This window comes from Littorina saxatilis, linkage group LG2, assembly GCF_037325665.1.
Source record: "Littorina saxatilis isolate snail1 linkage group LG2, US_GU_Lsax_2.0, whole genome shotgun sequence".
In the NCBI taxonomy this organism is placed as follows: Eukaryota; Metazoa; Mollusca; class Gastropoda; order Littorinimorpha; family Littorinidae; genus Littorina; species Littorina saxatilis.
The window spans coordinates 94,562,096-94,586,048 of NC_090246.1; the positions used below are offsets into that span (position 1 = coordinate 94,562,096).

At 41.8% G+C, this 23,953-nt stretch overlaps 1 protein-coding gene across 1 annotated transcript in view; it reads left to right on the forward strand.

The window, feature by feature from the left end:
• Positions 1 to 12,436: 12,436 nt before the first annotated feature.
• LOC138954951 (CUB and sushi domain-containing protein 3-like) overlaps positions 12,437 to 23,953 on the forward strand; it is a 78,104-nt gene continuing 66,587 nt past the window's right edge. Inside the window, exon 1 of the mRNA XM_070326690.1 lies at positions 12,437 to 13,100. Within this exon, the coding sequence (XP_070182791.1) occupies positions 13,029 to 13,100 (72 nt within the window). The 5' untranslated portion in view covers positions 12,437 to 13,028. The remainder of the gene's footprint in view (positions 13,101 to 23,953) is intronic.

Below are 23,953 nucleotides of genomic sequence, written 5' to 3' on the forward strand. Positions count from 1 at the left end.
GTGTGTGTGGGATTGCGTGCGTGTGTATGTACATGTGTGTGTGTGTGTGTGTGTGTGTGTGTGTGTGTGTGTGTGTGTGTGTGTGTGTGTGTGTGTGTGTGTCCGCGCAGGCGTGTGTGTATATTTGTGAGTTAGTTTGACAAGTCAGATTTACAGCAAGGTTATGTATGAACGAGCCAAAATTGGTGTTCTTTTGGTTAGTATATTATATTGTATATTTGTCTTGTACATTTTCTGTGCTGTACACTAATCATTATGATTGCTGTAACGTAATACTGATTACTGTTTTGTGAGCAGAATGATTGATCTGTAAATGTGAAATGTACAAAACTGCATCATGGTATTCATTAGTTACTTCCTCTCCCTTATTTGTTGAAAACCATTTACTTCAAAAGTGTTGATTGTTTGGTAGAAGATCAATCATTGTGTGACGAAAAGTGTAGGCCTATTATGTTGTTGACATTCACTCGTTATACGTTCACAAATTCGTAAAGAAGTTTGAAATAATCCCAACTGCACTAATACAACACTTTGAGTTTCTACAATCTTCATTTATGCTTGTAACTGTAATGTGCAAGGTCTGAGAAACAAAGGGACGTAAGCGCTCTAAATGTATTCGACATGTGCAACAAGAGTATTGTGAAAGTTGTTCGGAACCAGCCTCCTGGCGTGCCACACACACATTGTTTCTCGCTTATCATAGCGCTCAGCCTCATTTGATTAAGGATTTTCCGTAGTTTGCAAAACAAAAATACTTTTTTTTAATTTACGCTGTGAAGCGTGTGCACATAAACATTATGGGAAAAATTCCTTTTGATTGCGCTGTGAACCGCTTCAAAATGTAGGTTTCAAAGACGTTTTGTTCTAAACTGTCTAAGCAAAGACGGAATATTTCCTATGTCTCAAATACCCATCGTTAGAAACACAGTGTTCGAATACATGAATCTTATATGTGACCCTCCACGACGGAATGAGTCGCATGTCACCTTTGCATGATTTTCATATTTTTACATTTTCCTGAAGAGTTTTTTATGCTCTATCCAGTGGTGAAAACCGTTTTAGAAAAGAGCGAAAACTTGTTTGAGTTATAAGCCTGTGACTAAGGTGACCCTCACACTGTTACCAGACACTCCCCGGACTTGTATTAAGCCTAGCGCAGAACCGCGCGAGGTGACATGCGACTCATTTCGTGGTGGAGGGTCACAATTATGTTATTAACTAATTCATGGAAGACTAAACGTTTCTCATATCCCTGTATGACGCTGTACATGTAACCGCCTCCGTGAAAAGTTAGGTTTTAGTCTTTTGAGCTTAAAATGACTCATTTAGGCATGATGTACAATGATTATTTTCGTACGTTGACTGGCATTGACGGCAGAGTTCTGGCTGTGCGCAGAATGGTCTAATTCGACACCCTCCGCTGGAATGGGTTTATAATAAGAAATACAAGAAAACCAACACCCAAGCGTTAGTGACGTCTGTGCTGCGAGACGCGATCAAATGGGGTTTTCTGATTAAAGAGCCTGAAGCTTTCGTGTTAGATTTTTTTGTAATTAAATGTTCAAGGAAGAAAAGCGGGGCACTGTAAATACGCGCAATGATTGGCTGGGTATAAATTAAAGGTAGGCTTACACCTTCCTGTTGGTGTAAATGATCATGTAAACCATCTCAGATCTGTCCTGGCTTTTACATGCGTCAAGAGCATCCTTCCATTTACACACTTCATTAATCAAAATCACTGCTGATATTTTGAAGTAACCCAGACAAACTTTGTTTTTGAAATCTTTGTCTTTTTCTCGAGAGACATACAGAAGAAGTGACAGATTTAAGTGTCGCCGTTATTGATGTCAGAGATTTCACTTCACAACATTCTGTACAGAAGAGGTTGGTTGGTTGGTGATTGGTTGTTCACTCACGACCCTTCAACCTCTTGGTCTATTCGGGACCGATTCAAGTCTTTTTCGGTTTACGTTTTCTTGGTGGTTTTCGTATTTGAAACTAATTAGAGTTATGTCTGTCACTGTAAAATAAAGGTTTTGAAAAGCTCAGATCTTTTCAAACGTGTCTCTTGATTTTATTTTATTTTAAACATCTTGGTATCCTTTTCAGAAGTTAAACATTTTGGCCGCAGGGGGGGGGGGGTTACGTCACGGATGTGGAGAAGAGAATTTATGATTAATTTCACAGATTGAAATAGTTTTTAGTTGCTAAATTACTTCAATAATTAAATTCCAACTTTGCGCAGAGAGCGAAAAGAGTGTAGACTTTAGGTATGTGACAAATTGGACGGATGCTAAATAATGTGATGTTGTCGTAGGATTTTGATTGTACAGCGCTTTGATAAGGGCTAAGCCCTGGATACATGCGCTATATAAATAGTATGCATTATTACTATCATTATTATGCTGTTAGCGCATGTAAAAGCCTCAACATATCTGCGGTGGTTTACGGAGTCATTTTCATGAGGGACAGTGTCTTTGGAATAACTCGATTATAATGTGCTCATGTTAATAGGACTAATTTTGTTGCAAGCTTTCGCTGTTCCAGCCAAAGGTATAGTTGGAATGTCTGATGAATAATGTTTCATTACATTTAGTCAAGTTTTGACTAAATGTTTTAACATAGAGGGGGAATCGAGACGAGGGTCGTGGTGTATGTGTGTGTGTTTCTGTGTGTGTCTGTGCGGTGTGTGTGTCTACGATTCAGACTAAACTACTGGACCGATCTTTATTAAATTTTACATGAGAGTTCCTGGGTATAAAATCCCCAGACATTTCATTTTTTCGATAAATGTCTTTTATGACGTCATATCCGGCTTTTTGTAAAAGTTGAGGCGGCACTGTCACACCTTCATTTTTCAATCAAATTGATTGAAATTTTGGCCAAGCAATCTTCGACGAAGGCCGTACTTCGGTATTGCATTTCAGCATGGAGGCTTAAAAATGAATTAATGACTTTGGTCATTAAAAATCTGAATTTTTTTTTATAAAACGATCCAAAATTACTTTTATTTTATTCTTCATCATGTTCTGATTCCAAAAACATATAAATATGTTACATTCGGATTAAAAACAAGCTCCGAAAATTAAAAATATAAAAATTATGATTAAAATTAAATTTCCGAAATCGTTTTAAAAGCAATTTCACCTTATTCCTTGTCGGTTCCTGATTCCAAAAACATATAGATATGATATGTTTGGATTAAAAACACGCTCAGAAAGTTAAAACGAAGAGAGGTACAGTAAAGCGTGCTATGCAGCACAGCGCAACCGCTACCGCGCTGAACAGGCTCGTCACTTTCACTGCCTTTTGCACAAGCGGCGGACTACGGTCATTGTGAAAAAATGCAGTGCGTTCAGTTTCATTCTGTGAGTTCCACAGCTTGACTAAATGTAGTAATTTCGCCTTACGCGACTTGTTTTGTATTGTGGTATCAGCATTGTTTGAAGGAAAATAAGAATCACATGTACAATACAGTATCATGTTTTGTTGAACAATAAACTGATGTTTGAATGCATTCAGTCATGAATTTTCATGTTTGGTTTGATCTAACAGGGGCGGATCAGTTGCTTTATAAGGGGGGGGGGGGGGGGGTGCACTTTGAATCGAAAGTGAATGTGATGGGCGCGAAGCCCCCGAATTTGCTAGGGGGGTCCGGGGGCATGCTCCCCCGGAAATTTTTTTGGCCCAAAGAAGCAAAATAGTGCCATCTGGTGCCATTTGAACTTAGAAATGGTTATAGAATCAGCTTTCCAAATTCACAATTTCCATTTAAAATCACCAAAGACTTGATTTTTTTTGTTGTTGTTGTTGCTGGAGGGGGGGGGGGTGCACCTGCACTCTGTGCACCCCCCCCTCGTCCGCCCCTGTCTAACACAATCACTTGTTTGTTCTCTCTCTCTCTCTCTCTCTCTCTCTCTCTCTCTCTCTCTCTCTCTCTCTCTCTCTCTCTCCCTCTCTCTCTCTCTCTCTCTCTCTCTCTCTCTCTCTCTCTCTCTCTCTCTCTCTCTCTCTCTCTCTCTCTCTCTCTCTCTCTCTCTCTCTGTCCGTCTGTGTATCTCTCGTTTTGTCTGCATTCTGTCTGGGTTGTTCTTGATAAAGAGTTAAGCCTCGTCAGTGTAAAAAAAACAAAAACAACAAGAGGCGAAGCCTTCAAGGCTCCCGTCAGAAATCGACAAACAGTAATAGTGGGGCTCGTATGTTGCAGACGCACTCATAAATCATTCACATCTTGCAACAAACATCATACTTTGTGGTATTGTTCCTTATAATTATTTAAGGGATTTCAGATACAGAGCCACTTCAGAAATCGTTTTTTTTGTCTTTGATAGGGAATAAAAGGCTGCATTTACAGCAGACGAAATTCGTACCAAAAGCGCTCAGCAGTAAATATTCCCAACTCAGCAAATGTAAAATTCAATGGTTTACCATGCACCAGAAGTTGTCTGCTGATAACACATGCATGACATAAATACTCTTATGGGTATTTTTGTGTTCTGGTATTTAATTTGATCGTTTGTAGAATTTTATATATCCGCACCATGAACATTCAAGATGGCGGCCTCCGCAACATTGCGTGTTTTGATTTGAGCGAAAACAACGTTTCTGAAGGTAAGTTTTCAAGAATACGCATCCATTCACCAATGTCACATCATTTTACTGTTTAATTCTCCCCTGGGGTCTGTTATTCATCGGGTGAAGCGCTGAAATGCAGAGTAATCTTGCAATAGCTCATCAAGCTGGATTGTGATGCTGATAGATCTAGATCTATCTGTTGATTACAAGTAAGGAAATCATGATCGCCACGCTGGTGATTTTAAACAGATTAAACGAACTTTGAATAAAAGGCGAGGAGAAAGAGATTGTTCATGGTATGATAAATGATTAGTCCTGCCTACGTTAAGGACTTCCATAAGGTGGGGAGGGGTAGAGTCAAAAACTGAGTGAGGGTAGGCCAGATAGTAGGATGGATATGACCAGCTGGAGATAAAAACACTCCACTCCCCATGTCTTTACAGTGTTGTGATCAAACTTTCAAAGACGGTAGGTAACAGACAAAAGCATACAGTGTATGCTAATCAAATGAGATAAGTAGTTTTGAAAAATGAAGAGGTACCGCTCTTTGAGTTTTACAATTTTGGTTTGTTGCTTGTTTCTCATCCTTTTGCTTATTTTAAGTTGACCGTGCATTGGTGTGAATTTTATTTTTACAGGATATATACAAGAGTTACACCACATGCCGGTTCCTGGGAACAAGCGTTCTGCATTTATTCCGGTGCCACAGAAGGGAGCCGATTTCACTAGTACTACTGTATCAAGGTTTGTTACCTAATACACCTTAACAGTACAGGGTTCGTACGCTCCTTGAATCTCCTTGAATCCCCTTGAATTTTCAACCCCCCTTTTCAAGGACCTTGAATCTCCTTGAATTTGGAGAAAATGGTCATTCTTGTGTTTAACCTCCTTGAACCTCCTTGAATTCTGAAGTGCAGGCAAAAAAAAAAAATGTTAATATTAAAGTTTTTCAGCAAAATGAAGCAACTTGACATTTTTGTTCGTTGCTGGAACGGGCAGCAAGTCCAAACGGAATACTACGCTTCCAAATTTCTTGGACATGCTTATGCAACCACTCTGATTGATTCTCTGGAGCCTGCCATGGTGGAGCTGGGATACCGGAAATACTCCTTGAAAACTCCTTGAATACTCCTTGAATTTCACTGTCAGGTGTCTGTATGAACCCTGCAGTAAGATTTTTTTATTTGTATTAATTGGAACATGTTTGCACATCATTTGTAAGCGACCTCTGTGAATTTGATGGGTTTAACGTACGAACCCTCACTATGGTCAACATTCTGTTAGCGACTGTTTGAAGGGAATAAATGTAGCGGTCAGAAAGATTCCAGAATCAGTTGGGTCACTGGAAACTGTGTTTGTTTGTTTTTTAACCTGAAACAGTAAGAATTATACGAATTCATGAAATATAATTTTCTTTCATTTTGGTCTGTTGTGTGAAGACTTGCTAACCCGGCTTTGACCGACTCTCTGAGATAGTAAACATTATTCAAATACATTCAAATAAAAATGTCACTTTTCATCTTTTGTGTGAAGGGTACCACAGGCTGATTTCCTGCACCATGGATGTAGAGGAGGCCAGACAGTCTGCTTCTCATTCCAGCTGTGTTGCGTTTTTTTCTGCTCGTGAAGTGTATCGCCACATTGCCAAAGCCATTGGCCAAGAGAAGTCACCCTGTCTGCCCATTTTGCATAGCCTTACAGGCTGTGACACTATGTCGTTCTTCAATGGTATTGGGGAATCAGAAGGCTTGGGAAGTATGGCAAGCATTTGAAGACGTCACTCAAACTTTCTTCAGGTTGTCTGCTCCTCTTTGTAAGCTGAGTACCACTGACAGGGCAGCACAAGAGCTTTTTGGTGTACATTTGTAGGACAAAACCAGCAACGTACTGGGTGTAAACAGTGCTAGACGGTACCTCTTCAGTAAAAAGAGCTGCCAAATTGACCATAATCCCCTTACAAGTGAGGTGCTGCTGCAGGACATGAGATTGAGAAGAGCCATCTACCTATTAGACTTCCAAACTCTGTGGGCTGGCAGTTCAAGGCTGGAAAGTGGGAGTCATTCTGGACGAGCTTTCAAGAGGTATCCAGCGTGTGCCGAGAACTCATGAGGTGTGCCTGCAAGAAGAGCTGTACAACAAAACGCTGCAAATGCTGCTAAGAAGGACTGCAGAGCACAGCTCTCTGCAAATGTGCTTGCATGCCTGTGAAAACTGTCAGCATCTAAACTGTGCAAAAATATTATTGCACCCATTTTCATACCCCAACTCAAACTTTTATTCCTGTGTCATTTTATTCAAACTGTCTATGCCATTAAAGGCTCGCATCTTCGCTATCTGGCACATTTTTTTTTAACATCATCATTTACGCCGTCAAAATAAGGATACCCTTGACGTGACAAAGAGATGTGACAAAAACTTCGGGTACCTTTTAAAAAGCCGACGACAATTCCTGAGGCACAACTGGGTCACTGTTGTATACGAAGAGAAAGTCAACTTGATTATCCATCCAGAACAGGTTGTTTTATTTCGCCATCTTGCATATTTCTAGTGTTGTGCCTACTGATGTATGTGTCGATCTCACGGATGAGATGTTTATGTGTCAAATTTGAGGGATACCCAAGTCAACTAAAATCCATGTATTTTAGCAATGACCAAGTGGGTTGCGTTGAAACTTTCAGGAATGTGTGTCTACGCACGAGGCGTAGTTCAACCGTTTGAGTACACTTTCAAATCTTCACGAAATAATATTTTAAAAACTGCCACAGGTTTGTTGACTTACATCCCACATATTTTTGACTTCGCATGTATATATATGACAGATGGTTGTTTCAAGTACTGCCAAAGTTTCTTTTGAGTATAGACACTTGCCGGAATGTGCTAGTTGTGTAAACACATGAGAACAAACAACGTTTTCGAAATACAGCGATTATGAATTTTAGTCGACTTTTGAGTTGATACATCAGTTACATTTTTATCAGTTTTATTTTGGGGGTACCCTTATTTGGGCGGCGGTCAAATAACCCATGTAAAGGCCACCTTTTATCTTAAAAGTGTTCCAGTTAGCCAAGTTGAGTGCCCTCAATAGCATACATTGAATATAACAGCACAGGAATGAATGTTTTCGTTTTGGTATGAAAATTGGTGCAATATATTTATTTTTGCACAGTTTAGGTAATCCACAAATTCTTCAACCCTGCCACCCACACCGTCCAATCATTCTCTGCACCAACAATACATGTATTGTTTTGTTTAAACATGTTTTTGTGTTAGTTTCTATTGCAAGAGAATGTCTTGTAGCATCAAACATGCCTAAATACCCTTTTATTGGCGGCCATTTTGAAAATTGTAAAAAAACTACTGATTTCTTAATTTTTTCACGGTGGCTCTGTATCAGGTTTTGTTAAGCAAAAGCAAATGTCCATTTACGCCAAATTTGCTGTTAATCACATGAAGTGAAATATGCCTAACATACCCAACCGTTTACACTGGCGGCCATTTTGAAAAATTGTTTAAAAACTACCCATTTTTTATTTTTCGCGATGGCTCTGTATCAGGTTTTGTTAAGCACATAAAACTCTTCATATTTGCTTAATTTGGTGTTTGTTGCATGATTTGAATGATTTTGCAACATAGGAGCCCCACTATAACACAAACTCAATCACTCCGTCACACATACACACACACAGTAATAGTTATAAGCAAGACACGGTGCAAGAATGGGAGACGCTAGATCTAGATCTGTCTGTCTGTAGCCTACTTACGGGGACACGACTGCCACTGAGATCGACACTGCCCTTTCGACAGCGCTTCCTCGCGCAGACACTGAAAACACGCTGTGCAGATCAACCTGTAGGAAATCTCCTTTGGTATCTTCTTTGTCTATTTTTTCTGGAGCCGCTACGAAACCGAACAATGTGAAATCGTCTTCCCCGAATCGGCGAACTGCAGCTGGGTGAGAACTGTATCTATACCACAATCCTTCACGCGATCTGACCTAACCTTGACCCCTGACCTGGTCTACATACCACACACAACACAAACCAGTCACCTGTTTTTACCCCCCCCCCCCCCCCCCCCCCCAAAAAAAAAAACCACCACCACCCGTTTTCTTTGGATACACACTTTATCTACATACGTGCCGACGAAATGTTGATCATTGCTTCAATACTTTGAAGCTGTTGCTTGGATAATAACCCGGTAAAATTAGTATTCAGTCAAATGTTAAAGTTTCCGATCATCACACACGCACGCACGCACGCACTCACGCACAGACAGACAAAAGTTTGCATCGCATAGGCTACACTTACGTGAGCCAAAAACCCGTTGAAAGCGTCTACTACGTCAAAAGAGATGTCTTCCTGCCTGCCTGCCTGCCTGCCTGTCTGCCTGTCTGTTTACGAAGAACATTTTTCCTCTTTGAGTCTCCAGCCTCCAGGTTCTGCCGTGAAAGGGAAATAAGCGAGTCGTAACTTTTGTACATACGTAATTGTGTCCCTTGTCTCTACTCCTGGGTGGCTGAATGTTGGTGGGTATGTTTTGTAAGTCTGTCTGTCGGTTCGTCTCCGTCTGTCTGTCTGTCTGTCTGTCTGTCTGTCGGTTCGTCTCCGTCTGTCTGTCTGTCTGTCTGTCTGTCTGTCGGTTCGTCTCCTCTGTCTGTCTGAGTATGTCTCTGCGTCTATGTATCTGTGTCTGTGTCATTGTGACTAGACGTGTCTCTGTTTGTTTTCATCTGTGCGTGTCTGTGTGTCTTCGTGTGTATCGATATGGGGAAAAACAACCTGTAGACGTAAGATCAAACAATTTATGAGAAAACCCCCACGAATAGCAATTATAATCCATTATTAATCTTCGGTTTTTTAATACAAGCAAAAACTAATCAGCTATATTTTGCAAGTGCCTGTACTAGAAGCAACTGAATGGGGGACCCAGACAAGTGCATGAAATACCCGAGCTTAGGCCAAAAAAAAAATTGTCTGTTTCTGGTAACATGGCTAAAAAAAATAGGGTAGGTAGGTAGGGATTTTTTTTTCTTCTTTTTTTACCCCAAATGTAGACCAATAAAACTAACTTTAAAAATCGAGCAAAGAGACTGGATTCACTATACATAGAGACAAGACACTCAACACATTTACAAATCGTCAGCGGACTTTCGTTTTCACACGTTTTTGTTGTTCATTTTCTCACCCTGTCCTTTACCACCAAAAAAAAAAAAAAAAAAAAAAAAAAAAAAAAAAAAATTGGAGTTTGGAAAAAAAAGTTTAGGGTCGGCGCCGAAATTTAGGGTCGGTCGGGTGACCAGAAACAGACAATCTTTTTTGGGGGCCTTACCGGAGCGAGAGGGCTTACATGGTCAAACGGGCGGGGGATTAAGGAGGAGGGGGGGGGGGGGGGGTATGGCTGGACCCCGCAACACTGCACAAAGGGGAGGGAGAGCTTATATCTCGTGCTAAGCAGTATGAAGCACAGATAGTCGTTTCATTCGAAAAACTAATTTTCGTTATCATAATTATATATGTGTGTGTGTGTGTGTGTGTGTGTGTGTGTGTGTGTGTGTGTGTGTGTGTGTGTCTGTCTGTGCGTGTGTGTGTGTGTGTGTGTATGTGTGTGTGTGTGTATGTGTGTGCATATGTGTGTATGTGTGTGTGTGTGTGTGTATGCGTGCATCGTTTGTGTGTGTGTGTGTGTGTGTGTATGTGTGTGTGTGTGTGTGTGTGTGTGTGTGTGAGTGTGTGTGTGTGTGTGTGTGTGTGTGTGTGTGTGTAAATATGTGTATGTGTGTTGTTGTTGTTGTTGTTGTTGTTGTTGTCCTTCTCCTTCTCCTTCTCCTTCTCCTTCTTCTTCTTGTGGTTGATTTTGTTATTGTTATTGTTCTTGTTGGGACCTATAGCTATACGTATGATTGTGTAACGTTTTGCAGATCAACATTGACTCTGTCAAATCCTGAGGGAAAACGGAACGTGTGACTAACGATCCGGTGGAGGTGGGCAATGCTGGATTTACAAAGCGAGACGTCCTACCGAAAATGCTTCACACAAAAAGCGTATGTGCCACGGATGTATCGCATATATCTCCCATGAACATGTTACTGCCCGGGGTAAAACTTTGTTGATTTAGTCTTAAGGGGCGGGTTCGCCGGGTAGGCCACAGGGTAAAAGTAAATCATATCAGTACAGTGGCACCTTAGCCACAGTTCTGTCAAAGTATAGCAATGTGTACAGTTGAACCCCGGCCGCGTTTAAGACCTCCAAAAACATCACAAATCACGTATTTAAAGGGATGGGGCCTTGAAAATGAACAGAATATACAGATCGTGAATCTACAGAGGTTCTGAGCAGAAACTATAACGGAAAACAAAAAGGTTCTTTCTGTTCAAGAAAACTTGGCCAGTCTAAAATCGGGTGCGGTGTTTGGGGGGGGGGGGGGTTGCTGAGTCTTAAAAGAGGGGTACCGCTGTCGAAGGTTATACTGGACAGCACCCCGATTGACTGGTCCCAGTCAGGCACTTTGTTACAAGCTCCTGTAGTTGAGTTTGGCAATGCTTGGCTATTGCAGTGGGGTGGGGCACATTGGCTATTGCGGATTTCACTGGAGACGTCTACTTTTTTTTAATTGAGTAGTTAGAGATAAAAGAATCATAGCTGGAGATGGTCACTGAAGGGAAATATATAGGGTGGTAAACGGAAAGTGAGTGTGGACGAAGAAAAAAGTTGTCGTGTCGTATTCCTTAGGTCACTGAAGAAGCCTTCGTCTTAAAGGCTGACATAGTCCTATTTAATTAGTTTAATTACTTCCAGGGCTTTTCCCATCGTTGCGGGGATGTATAAATTAAGCTTCCTGCAAAGTTTTAGGTTTGAAGTCCTTACCAATTACGAGAAATAATTAATTCTTTATTGCATTGTTTAGCCCGGCAACAGTTCTCCAGGACTTGGGCTATTTTTAGACCGTTGACGTCACTTCGTGACGTTTCGTAAACCAAAGATGGCGTTTGAGACTGTTCTGTTTACATTCGACACTATCAACACCACTTTGCAATACTGAAATATTTTTTTCTGTGTTCGAAAGCTACAGCCAATCGTTATTATATCCCCGTAGGTACAGTTTTATAACATTATTTCCACATGTAAACACTATGAATTAATTAATGAACGCTACGAATATGGCAGCCTTTAAGGATATAGGCCTACTGACGCACATACACACGCGTGTACAGATCATGATGGTGCGTTCAAATACGCGCGCATGAAACACACACCAAGGACGGATATAGACACAAACAGACACAGAGACAGAGAAAGACACAGACAGACAGACAGACAGACAGATACACACACACACACACACACACACACACACACACACACACACACACACACAGACACCCACCTACTCTCAGACAGACACACAGCGGCACAACACACACACACACACACATACACACACACACATACACTACACACACACACACACACACACACACACTAACACACACACGGCTGCCACATAATGACTGACAGAATCCGAGTGCTAATACCTATTTTTGTGACAAACTTGCCATTTGAGCATTCTGAGCATTCCAGAAAAAAAGTATAAACAAACTGCTATCAAGCGCCTATGGACCAAGGCAAGGGCGGGTACCGGACGAACCACACACAGAAGTAAACGCCTCACCGACAGACAGAACAGCTAGGGCGGGGACACTGACTGTTGTGACGTTCCACGTTTTCTCTGCTTCTTACTGTCTGGCCGCATGCTCGGGTGCGGCGGACTTCCCGCCCTACCTCTTTCTCTCTCCCCCCCCCCCCCCCTCCCTTACACACACGCACCTCAGCGCACCCCACCCCTGACGGAGATTGGTGCTTACTTCACCCGTGACCACTGAGCCAAACGGTCCCTTGGTCACGCTTTTCCCTCACTTTCTGTCACGGTCACGCTACGGCGCCTGTAGTGTTGCAGGGCTTCTGTGGCTTTCCTGTAGACACTGTCGATTGCTCGGTTTTCAGTTGCATCATGACTTGAGGTAGAAAGGGTGTGAGGTTTTTAAAAGGGTGTGGTGGTTCTCATTTTCGGTTCCGTGTTTCTATACTGTGTGTGGAGGGAGACCGACTTTGCGGCTTGTGATGCCGTATTGGTACGTGTGAAGGATTTGTCCGCGGTCTTCTTCAGGTTAAAAACGCGTGTCTGACATGTAACGGAATTTAACAACGCACGTGTGTGTATGCGCTTGTGCGTTCCAACTGTGTACGTGTGTTTTCATCTGCATAGTGTGTCTACAATCACTTCCCTCGTTAAAAGATTGACGAATTGTGTTGACATCTCGCCCACAAAGTATTTCAAGCCTTGGAGTGCAACTTAGGCTTGCTGGGTATCGGTTCTTCAGTAAGCGGCACTTTCAACCGAGCGCTGCGGCCGCAGGTGCTGCGGAATTTACCTTTCGACTGTTGATTCGACCAAACATGGCATTGTCTGTGACTATGTGTCGAACATTTGTGGTCGTGCTGTTAGCACTGGCAGGAGTTCATTCACAGGTAAGTCATGTTCGTCAATATGATGTGCGCTGAAAATGTTTTGGATACTGATGAGTAAATTGTTAAAAAAAATTGTTGTAAGGCTGATTTTCCTGATACTGTTAAAAGTGTTTGTCGTTACTGTGCTTGTTGTGCTCGAGTGTGTGTCGGTATCACTGATTTACTACCTGTTGATGAAGTTTTCACAGGGATGTAAACGAGCAAGCTATGCCTTTTGCTTGCACTGTCTGTCTACGTTGTTTTTCCTCGTGCTTGTGTGTATGTCTGTTTACTGGATAACTACCAGTGTTGATGAAGTTTGTAAGGCATATGAGGAAGATGTGCATGTTGACACTGTTTGTCGCGAAATGTTTTGTACTCGAACACATGTATCTGTGTAACTGCCCTGCTGATGAAATTTAAAAAAAATGTCATATATATATATATATATCTACGAGGACTTCGCTTGCTTACACTGTCTGTATGTTTTTCCACCCGTCTGTAGATCTGTATTTTCAGTATTTCTTCAGTAAGGTCAAGTGTTTATTCTGGTCTGTCCATTCGTCTGCCGTTTTGTCCATCTGTGTGTACTTCTTCCCAGGGTTACTCACAAAGTTTGCTTGTTTTTCGACTCTGTGTGACAGTATGTTTTTTATGTCAGTGTTTGGGTGTTTGTCTGTCTGCCTGTCTGTCTACCCGTCTGTCTGTATGTCTGTATGTCTGTCTGTCGGTCGGTCTGTCTGTCTGTCTGTCTGCCCGTCTGTATGTCTGTCGGTCTGCTCGTCTGCCCGTCTGCTGATTTCCCTGTCTGCGATGCTAGCCTCATATTTTGTTATTGTTGTTGTTGTTAGAACAAGCCTGCCTACAGGCCAGAATGTCTATCCCTATACCTATTCGACTCCTACGTATTTGTCTAGACGATCAAAATCATTCTTGACTGAATGATTTAGACGATGTGGTCTGTGCAAGCCATCTTACCACTGATCGATATTAGCGCCTTCGGGACTTGATGAATAATAGTGGCCGTGCTCATGCCTGTTCCTTCAACATTTCTTGCTGCGAACTCTGCAATAGATGGATTGCTTATTGGTGATCGTGTCTTGCACAGTGATACCTGTTGCTGTCGAATTCTGTCAAACTCGTGTTTTTTCTGTAGTATTTCTTGATGTCTAATCCTGGATTAATAGCTGTATTGGTTATTGCCGGGGAGTACTTTTGTTTCTCATATGTTTTGCTTTCGAATTATTGAAATCCAAAACAGATGGACGACTAACATTCCAAAATGCAGAATCGAAACAGAAGAATGTTAAGTTACCAGAACGTTTTATGTTTGACGAAACAAAACGTTGTTTTCACGGTACTTTCACGGTAAAGCGCATAGTGCTTTTAGTTATGCGCTATAGAAATCTCCTTAATAAAAAAAAAAAAAATACTTCCACCCAAGGATCTGTAGCCTAAAGTGAACAGACAGACACACACTTATGAAACAGACAATGAACTTAGCTCCTGAAATTCTTTCCCTCTCGCTAAGCAAGAATCTAAGCCAGTCAACAATGTCGAATTTCTGCCATGGATGCATTTGTCATTACTGATCGTGCACTGTTCTCAAATATTTCTTTGCTGTCGAATTCTCGAAACGATGTTTTGTTTATTGCTGATCGTACTCTGGTCTCTGATCTTTCTTTCTGTCGAATTCTTGAAAGAAGTATTGGTTAATGGTGATCGTGCTTTGTTCCTCGGTATAACTCTCTTCCGTTTGCAGGTATAGGTGCAATTGTATAGAACCTGTGCACGGCACTGGAGCTGATTATTTGCCGCTCACATCACGCAGCTTTATGCGAGACTCAAGCACACTTGTTAACAGACAGACAGACAGACAGACAGACAGACCGTGCTCACGCACGCACGCACGCACGCACTCACACACACACACACTTACACTCACACACTCACACTTACACTCACACACTCATACTTACACTCACACACACACACTTACACTCACACACACACACACACACACACACACACACACACGTACACTGACACACACACACACGTACACACACACACACACACAAACACACACACACACACACACACACACACACACACACACACACACACACACATCCCTTCTGTGAACACTGTACTTCGAAACCTCGTAGAATTGAGCTGGCCAGAATTGTTCCACAAACGTTAATAACGAGCCACATTTACCAACAGGTGACGAGTGATACAGCCTACAAAAAAAATGTGCATGTGTCATCACTTTAGTTGTGATGAGAAAAATTCAAACATACATGTTGATGTCGTTTAAGTAACACGCTTTACCTCTATCAGAACAGGTGTGTCGGTTATTGCTAAAGAGAAATCTGATATGTAAGTCAAACTTGCTAGACAAGTCTCCCCCGCACCTTGGTCTCAAAAAAAATAGAGCAACTTACCTGTGCTAACACTGTCAAATGTGATATAATTTTTTTTAACGAAAATGTGTCATTGTTGACTAATATTGTGTTTCAGCCAAGAAGTTAGGTGATGTGACATAAATTTAAAGAGAAAATGTGACCCTTGACTGGTACAAAAGTAAACAAGATAAACAGGCAAGAGTGAGTATTTCTTCGTAGGTGCTTTGAGTCGATATCTCTCTATTTATAACCCGTACAACTGCAAGAGTGATTATTTATAAATGCAAAACTTTCGTGTGCGACGCATGGCTTTAGGATTCTCATATCAGCCTGTGAGTTCCCCATTCCTTCAACACAATGAAACCAAAGTCAGTGCAGCTTAAACTCATGCGGTTAAAATCTATCGCTTGCGACAGCTTTTGTCTAACCCGTGGCACGTCAGATATTTCACAGAAGTCAACCTGGACACGTACAAACATAATGACCAATGTCCAGCCCTTGCCTCATCATTCCTGTCTCGCACACCATAATGTATAGGTCTGGTCTGTCCAGTACTAGTCTAGGTGTCGTCTCGCTTTCAAAACAAAGACTTTGTTATTCTTTTGCATGTTTAATCCTGCAGACAGTCTGGCGATTAAACCCGATTGCGGATGAGATTGCTTCGACATTCACAGGCGCCTGGAGTAATAATATCGTAATCTTTTAACCTTTTCTGTGTTAATAGATACACTGTATTCGATACTAGCCCTCTCATCAGTATCAGAAATTAGCCCTGGCCCGTTAGTGACCAAACGAACGAACAGATAAACAAACAGGAGAAGGGTGCATATCTTATCTATATATATATACGACTAGTGTCTGTCGGTCTGTCTGTCTGTCTGTTCGCGATGCACGGCCAAAGTTCTCGGTGGATCTTTTTCAAATTTGGACACCGTATTCAGCTACACCCCGGACACAACCTCATCGATGAGATATTTCAACACGTGCTCTCAGCGCGCAGCGCTGTTCGCGCTGAACCGATTTTAGTTTTGTTTTTGTTTGTCGGGATCCACTACCAGTAACTCTTCCTTATCTTCTCCAGCGTTTTCAGCCGCGATTATCTCCCTTCCTCCGTGTGGCGTCAATCCATATTCCCGTTACTACGTTACTATTTTTAGAAGGTCACTGCACGTTACTATTTTTAGAAGGTCTCCAGTGTTTTGCGCGTTTATCTCCTTTCCTTCGTGCGCCGGCGCAGCCGGCGTACTCCCGGCAGAGCCGGGTCCCAGGCGCAGCCTGGTATTCGGCTCTACTTCTTCCCGGCGAAGCCGGTACCCGGTGAAGCGGGTAATCATCTAGTATATATATATATATATATATATATATAGATACTAGATGATTACCCGCTTCGCCGGGTACTTGCTTCGCCGGGAAGAAGTAGAGCCGAATACCAGGCTGCGCCTGGGACCCGGCTTTAACGTAGTAACGGGAATATGGATTGACGCCACACGGAGGAAGGGAGATAATCGCGGCTGAAAACACTGGAGAAGGTAAGGAAGAGTTACTGGTAGTGGATCCAGACAAACAAACAAAAAATCGGTTCAGCGCGCACAGTGCTGCGCGCTGAGAGCACGTGTTGAAATATCTCATCGACCAGGTTGTGTCCCGGGTGTACCTGAATATGCTCACCAAATTTGAAACAGATCCATCGAGAACTTTGGCCGTGCATCGCGAAGACACAGACAGACAGACAGACACAAGTCGTATATATATATATATATATGGCTATTCATGAAGTAGATTCCTTCAGAACCAGCATCGCCTCTGGACGACATTTACCTTACCATGTTTCAGGTCTTGGATGAACTGCTGTGGTAATATCTTTAATTGTAAAACATAAATAGGAGACAGTCATCATTATTTGCAGATACAACTGCGCATTGCTTCGAATATCCAGCGCAAAGATGAGCTGAAACGAGTGCACGTATTATATCATTCTGATAATCCTCGCTCCACGGCTATCGCCAGTTGTCTATCTGACCGGACGCGAAAGTCCTACGCTAATCTATCCGAAAACAAGAATACAGAGTGATCTCCCATATGTTGTTCACGAGCAGTGTTCGCGAGACGAAAATGATTGCAGATAGGCCGACTTCGACAGTGATCTCCGTTCTGTTCTTCACAGTTATGATAAAGACATCGTTCTAAGGTCAAAACAAGTCGAAATGTTGGGACTGCTGCCGGAAGGAGACCGTGATATATGGTTGCGTCACTGTCAAAAAAACGGTTGATTATCACGTGACACTTATGCCATATTTAGAGTTGTTTGCACAGTAAATACAGCCGTGAAAAATAGCTCGCTTGAAACTGTCTTACATATCAATTCCTTTGTAATTTAAAAATTACACAACACCATGAAAAATCATTATTGACGATCGCGAATCCATAACACTTTACAAAAAGATCTAAATATGTAAAAAATCAAAAAAAAATCGATTTCCTCGCCAGACAAGGAAAACCAAGGCATTCTGTCAGGGATAGAATGAGCCGAACTCTATTTGACCTGAGGTCAGGATGCATATTATATCTGCTACAGCAGATAAACACGCCGATGGGGAGCGCAATAAAGCCAGAAAAATGCCGGCGGACTTTTGACGTTGATTTTGTTGTTCATCTTCAGCAGCAAATAGGCACACCTGAAGCGTCCGCGCAAACAATAGAAGTTTTGTTTGAAATGTGTATTTTGTTTCTTATTAATCAGTGAAAAAACAGCAAAGTCTGTGTTTACTCAACGCTGTAGGGCTCTAATTTTAAGCTGCCTGACTATACTGTACATCACCTTCTGGGTGATTAAGTTTTTTTGTAAATAATACCACTGCCGTTGATTCAGGAGCGTTTCAGAATTACAGAAAGGAAAATACATGACTACTTTGCACGTAGGGTTTACACTACAGTACAACATTTCTGTACGTGATCAAAAAATTTCAAATACGTAAGACAAATTACTGTATCGATGGAGCAACAAAGCAAATCGGAAGCACGGTTGGCCCAGTGGTAAGGCGTCCGCCCCGTGATCGGGAGGTCGTGGGTTCGAACCCCGGCCGGGTCATACCTAAGACTTTAAAATTGGCAATCTAGTGGCTGCTCCGCCTGGCGTCTGGCATTATGGGGTTAGTGCTAGGACTGGTTGGTCCGGTGTCAGAATAATGTGACTGGGTGAGACATGAAGCCTGTGCTGCGACTTCTGTCTTGTGTGTGGCGCACGTTATATGTCAAAGCAGCACCGCCCTGATATGGCCCTTCGTGGTCGGCTGGGCGTTAAGCAAACAAACAAACAAACAAACAAATCGGAAAATTATTTCAATGTATACAGTAAACGAAGTCCCAAACCATTTCCTGTCAGGACTACATCTGCCACGCCTTCATAAATTTCGCAATAATGAATGTACACGTATACGATTTGTTTTCAAATTTTTATTTTTTTTACCGGCACAAAATACTAGACTGTCTTGGAACAGACGGGCGTATTTTGCAGCCCAGCACGTTCCTCTCTCTTTGTTTGAAAGCGGTGGTAGATTACAGACTTGCACAATCCTTTCATGTCAGAGATCACGTTTACCACCACAGGCCAACACGGGATATCAACTTCCTTAAACAGGGGCGGACGAGGGGGGGGGGGGGGGTGCACATGGTGCAGGTGCACCCCCCTCCAGCAAAAAAAACAACAACAAAAAAACATTGGAAAGCTGATTCTATATTTGACCATTTCTAAGTTCAAATGGCACCAGATGGCACCATTTTGCTTCTTTGGGCAAAACAATTTTCCGGGGGGGGCATGCCCCCGGACCCCCCTAGCAAATTCGGGCGCTTCGCGCCCATCACATTCACTTTCGATTCAAAGTGCACCCCCCCCCCCCCTTACAAATCAACTGATCCGCCCCTGTTAAACCTATAACTAAGCCCATGCCATAGATTTTTTTGAGTGGTAAATGTTGAAGGATGAAAGAAAATATATTGTGAGTGGACGGATGCATGTTATTCATAACAATGATGTGCTTGGCAAAACAAACAAACAAGTCGCGTAAAGCGAAAATACAATATTTAGTCAAGTAGCTGTCGAACTCACAGAATGAAACTGAACGCAACGCAACGCAGCAAGACCGTATACTCGTAGCATCGTCACTCCACCGCCCGTGGCAAAGGCAGTGCCCGTGGAATTGACAAGAAGAGCGGGGTATTCGTTGCGCTGAGAAGGTTAGCACGCTTTTCTGTACCTCTCTTCGTTTTAACTTTCTGGGCGTGTTTTTAATCCAAACATATTATATATATATGTTTTTGGAATCAGGAATAAGATGAAAGTGTTTTTAAATTGATTTCGAAAAAAAAAAATTGATAATAATTTTTATATATTTAATTTTCAGAGCTTGTTTTTAATCCGAATATAACATATTTATATGTTTTTGGAATCAGCAAATGATGAAGAATAAGATAAACGTAAATTTGGATCGTTTTATAAATTTTTATTTTTTTTTACAATTTTCAGATTTTTAATGACCAAAGTCATTAATTAATTTTTAAGCCACCAAGCTGAAATGCAATACCGAAGTCCGGGCTTCGTCGAAGATTACTTGACCAAAATTTCAACCAATTTGGTTGAAAAATGAGGGCGTGACAGTGCCGCCTCAACTTTCACGAAAAGCCGGATATGACGTCATCAAAGACATTTATCAAAAAAATGAAAAAAACGTTCGGGGATTTCATACCCAGGAACTCTCATGTCAAATTTCATAAAGATCGGTCCAGTAGTTTAGTCTGAATCGCTCTACACACACACACAGACACACAGACACACAGACACACGCACATACACCACGACCCTCGTTTCGATTCCCCCTCGATGTTAAAATATTTTGTCAAAACTTGACTAAATATAAAAAGCACATGCCAAAAATCAAAAGCCTGGATGTTTCCTGTGATCAGTTTGAAAGTGACACCTATGTCAATTTGCCGAGTCAATTCATCGCACAGCAAATCTCAACCATGCACAGAAACGCTGCCATACTGTTTTGTTTTGTTTTGGTTTTTTGGTATACAGTAAAAGAATAGAAGGAATGCTCTGATTATTATTGTTCAAGTGAAAGAATGCTCTTACGATTATGCTTGGATGAAGGTAGGCTCCTATTATAATGCTTGGATGAAGGTAGGCTCCTAGTATAATGCTTCGTCGCGATATAACCTTCGTGGTTGAAAACGACGTTAAACACCAAATAAAGAAAAGAAAGAAAGAAAATATAATGCTTGGATGAAGGTAGGCTCTTATTATTATGCTTGGGTGAAGGTAGGCTCCTATTATAATGCTTGGATGAAGGTAGGCTCTTATTATTATGCTTGGGTGAAGGTAGGCTCCTATTATAATGCTTGGATGAAGGTATGCTCCTAGTATTATGCTCGAGTGCAAGCCTGGGCACATCTCTGGTGGTGAACATGGTATAGTGTTCTGGTGGTGAACATGGTATAGTGTTCTGGTGGTGAACATGGTATAGTGTTCTGGTGGTGAACATGGTATAGTGTTCTGGTGGTGAACATGGTATAGTGTTCTGGTGGTGAACATGGTATAGTGTTCTGGTGGTGAACATGGTATAGTGTTCTGGTGGTGAACATGGTATAGTGTTCTGGTGGTGAACATGGTATAGTGTTCTGGTGGTGAACATGGTATAGTGTTCTGGTGGTGAACATGGTATAGTGTTCTGGTGGTGAACATGGTATAGTGTTCTGGTGGTGAACATGGTATAGTGTTCTGGTGGTGAACATGGTATAGTGTTCTGGTGGTGAACATGGTATAGTGTTCTGGTGGTGAACATGGTATAGTGTTCTGGTGGTGAACATGGTATAGTGTTCTGGTGGTGAACATGGTATAGTGTTCTGGTGGTGAACATGGTATAGTGTTCTGGTGGTGAACATGGTATAGTGCTCTGGTGGTGAACATGGTATAGTGTTCGCGGAAAGGACGGGGACATTTAAGTTTAAATTAGTAGGGTTGGGCTACACGTAATGTGTAGATCTATAAATATCAAAAAGGAGTTATTAATCGTGCTTCTGAAAACAGGGTGCAACCACCCCGCCTTTGAAACAGACACAAAACGCTCACTGGGGGGGGGGGGGGGGATAACTTAGATTCTTCTAAGCGCGGGGGTGTGAAGTGCAAGGTAAAAGAGAAGGAAAGAAGACGTTTGGGAATTGGGCGTTGACCAGCTGTTTCTTTCTTTCTTTCTTTATTTGGTGTTTAACGTCGTTTTCAACCACGAAGGTTATATCGCGACGAACCAGCTGTTTGGAGAAGAGCTGATGGAATCATTCGTGTAAGGCCTAGATATTCTAGATCCATCACAGCAGCTCTCCTTTGCACCCCAATCCAAGACATACAGTCACAGACATTTCAGATACATAATCATTTCACTTTGGGGTATTTCTTGTTAAATTCAAACCAAAGGTATAAACACCAAAAAACCATACGGAACACACCAAAACCACAATGACAGAAGCACGGAGGAGAGCGAGAACAGCCATTGACCTTATGGCCAGTGAGATGGCATGAGACTGTTGCCGATATATATATATATATATATATATATACTTCTGTCCAGGATGTTACCGACTTTTTCTGGTCAAAAGCATTGCCGGTGTAACACGAAATGTTTACTCCACGAAAAATTTACTCCGGAGTAAAAATTTCGTACGAAATTCTTACTCCGAGTACACCTTTCGTACGAGAAAAGAACTCCCCAAGGCACGAAACAATTACTCCCTCCACGAAATTTGTACTCCCCATTTTGTGTACTTCCAGTAAAAATATCGTACGCGAAAATGGGATGCGGGCGATGGGATAATGCCAATTGCAATTTAATGTGTGATCTCGCGCAAACGAATGTCGAGCTACCCTCCCTCCACCCCTTCCACCCCTTCCACCACCAAGACTAACGGGGGACAAGGGAGTAAACATTTCGTACACCTGGCATGGGAAGTTAAATTGCTCGTGTTAGGGTGAAGTAATTTATTTGTTATTTATTCGTCAGGGGAGTAACATTATTGTACGAAACGTTTACTCGGAACTCACCTGTCGTGGAGAGTAATTTTCTCGTGTAATGGGGGAGTACTCTTTTTCGTAAAGGGAGTAACATTTTCGTACGAAATTTTTACTCCGGATTAAAAAATCTCGTGGGAGTAATTTTCTCGTGTTACACCGGCAAAGCATCAGCAGAATAATATTTTGTCCAGGTTGTTAATTACGCTTTCAATCTAAATTTACATACTCAAAACTCTGTTTCAGACCTGATTTCAATTCATTCCAGTTGCTTATTTAAGGGCGACAAATAGGGAGAAAGGCAATGACACGTACGATGCATGAATATCACAATCTGCGTTCAGAAAATGCAGCGAACTTGGTTCACCGCGAACTTCATGGCATCAAAAGGCTACTTGGTTTTATATAATGCCGCGTCATATACATTATAATGCGATTAGGCCATGTGTGACGATCCATTTTTATTAAGAAATGAATGCGGTGTATAGAGAATGATGTATAGGCTATGTGTGTACGTATTCCCCATCCATCAACTTTTCAAGCTATGAGTTAAAGGCAAAAAGTTTAATATTTTTGTCCTTCGATTGTCAGGTCTCGCCTACATTCATGCCTCTTGTGTTTCACAAAGAGCATTGTTGTTATCCCGGTGTGAGCGATTGCTTTTTGCAAAACCAGCTTTCCGAGACGTCATTCAAAAGGTCATAGGAAACTATGAAAACACTGTGTGTGTGTGTGTGTGTGTGTATGTGTGTGTATGTGTGTGTGTGTGTGTGTGTGTGTGTGTGTGTGTATCAATCTGTCTGTCAATCTGTCAGTCAATCTGTCAGTCTATCTGTCAGTCTATCTGTCAGTCTATCTGTCAGTCTATCTGTGAGTCTATCTGTCAGTCTATCTGTCAGTCTATCTGTCAGTCTGTCTGTCAGTCTATCTGTCAGTCTGTCTGTCAGTCTATCTGTCAGTCTATCTGTCAATATGACTGTCAGTCAAACTGTCAGTCTGTCTGCTTCTGCGAATATTAATCTCACCCCAATAATCTGAGTTTACCCCCGGTGTCTGTATCAGATGTCGCAGTTGTACATTTGTACCTGTAAACTTTCTGCAGAACACTTCAGTTGATTATTGTTTCTGTATTTCAAAATGCAATCTTAAAACCTAGGAAAGAGTACGTGATTCTTTTGGTGCATACTTAAAGTCGCAACTTTTTGTGTAATAGACATATATATGCAATAACGCACACAAACAAGAAAGCAATGACATCAATTCACTCCTTATCATGAAATGGGTCCCCATGCGAACACAGCCATTTTCCGTTACAAGTGTCTTCTATGTCTGACGTAGAAAGGGGCTAAATGTCTTCACACCACTCTGATTAAATTCTTTATACTTCTCACGTAAAGGACACAGGA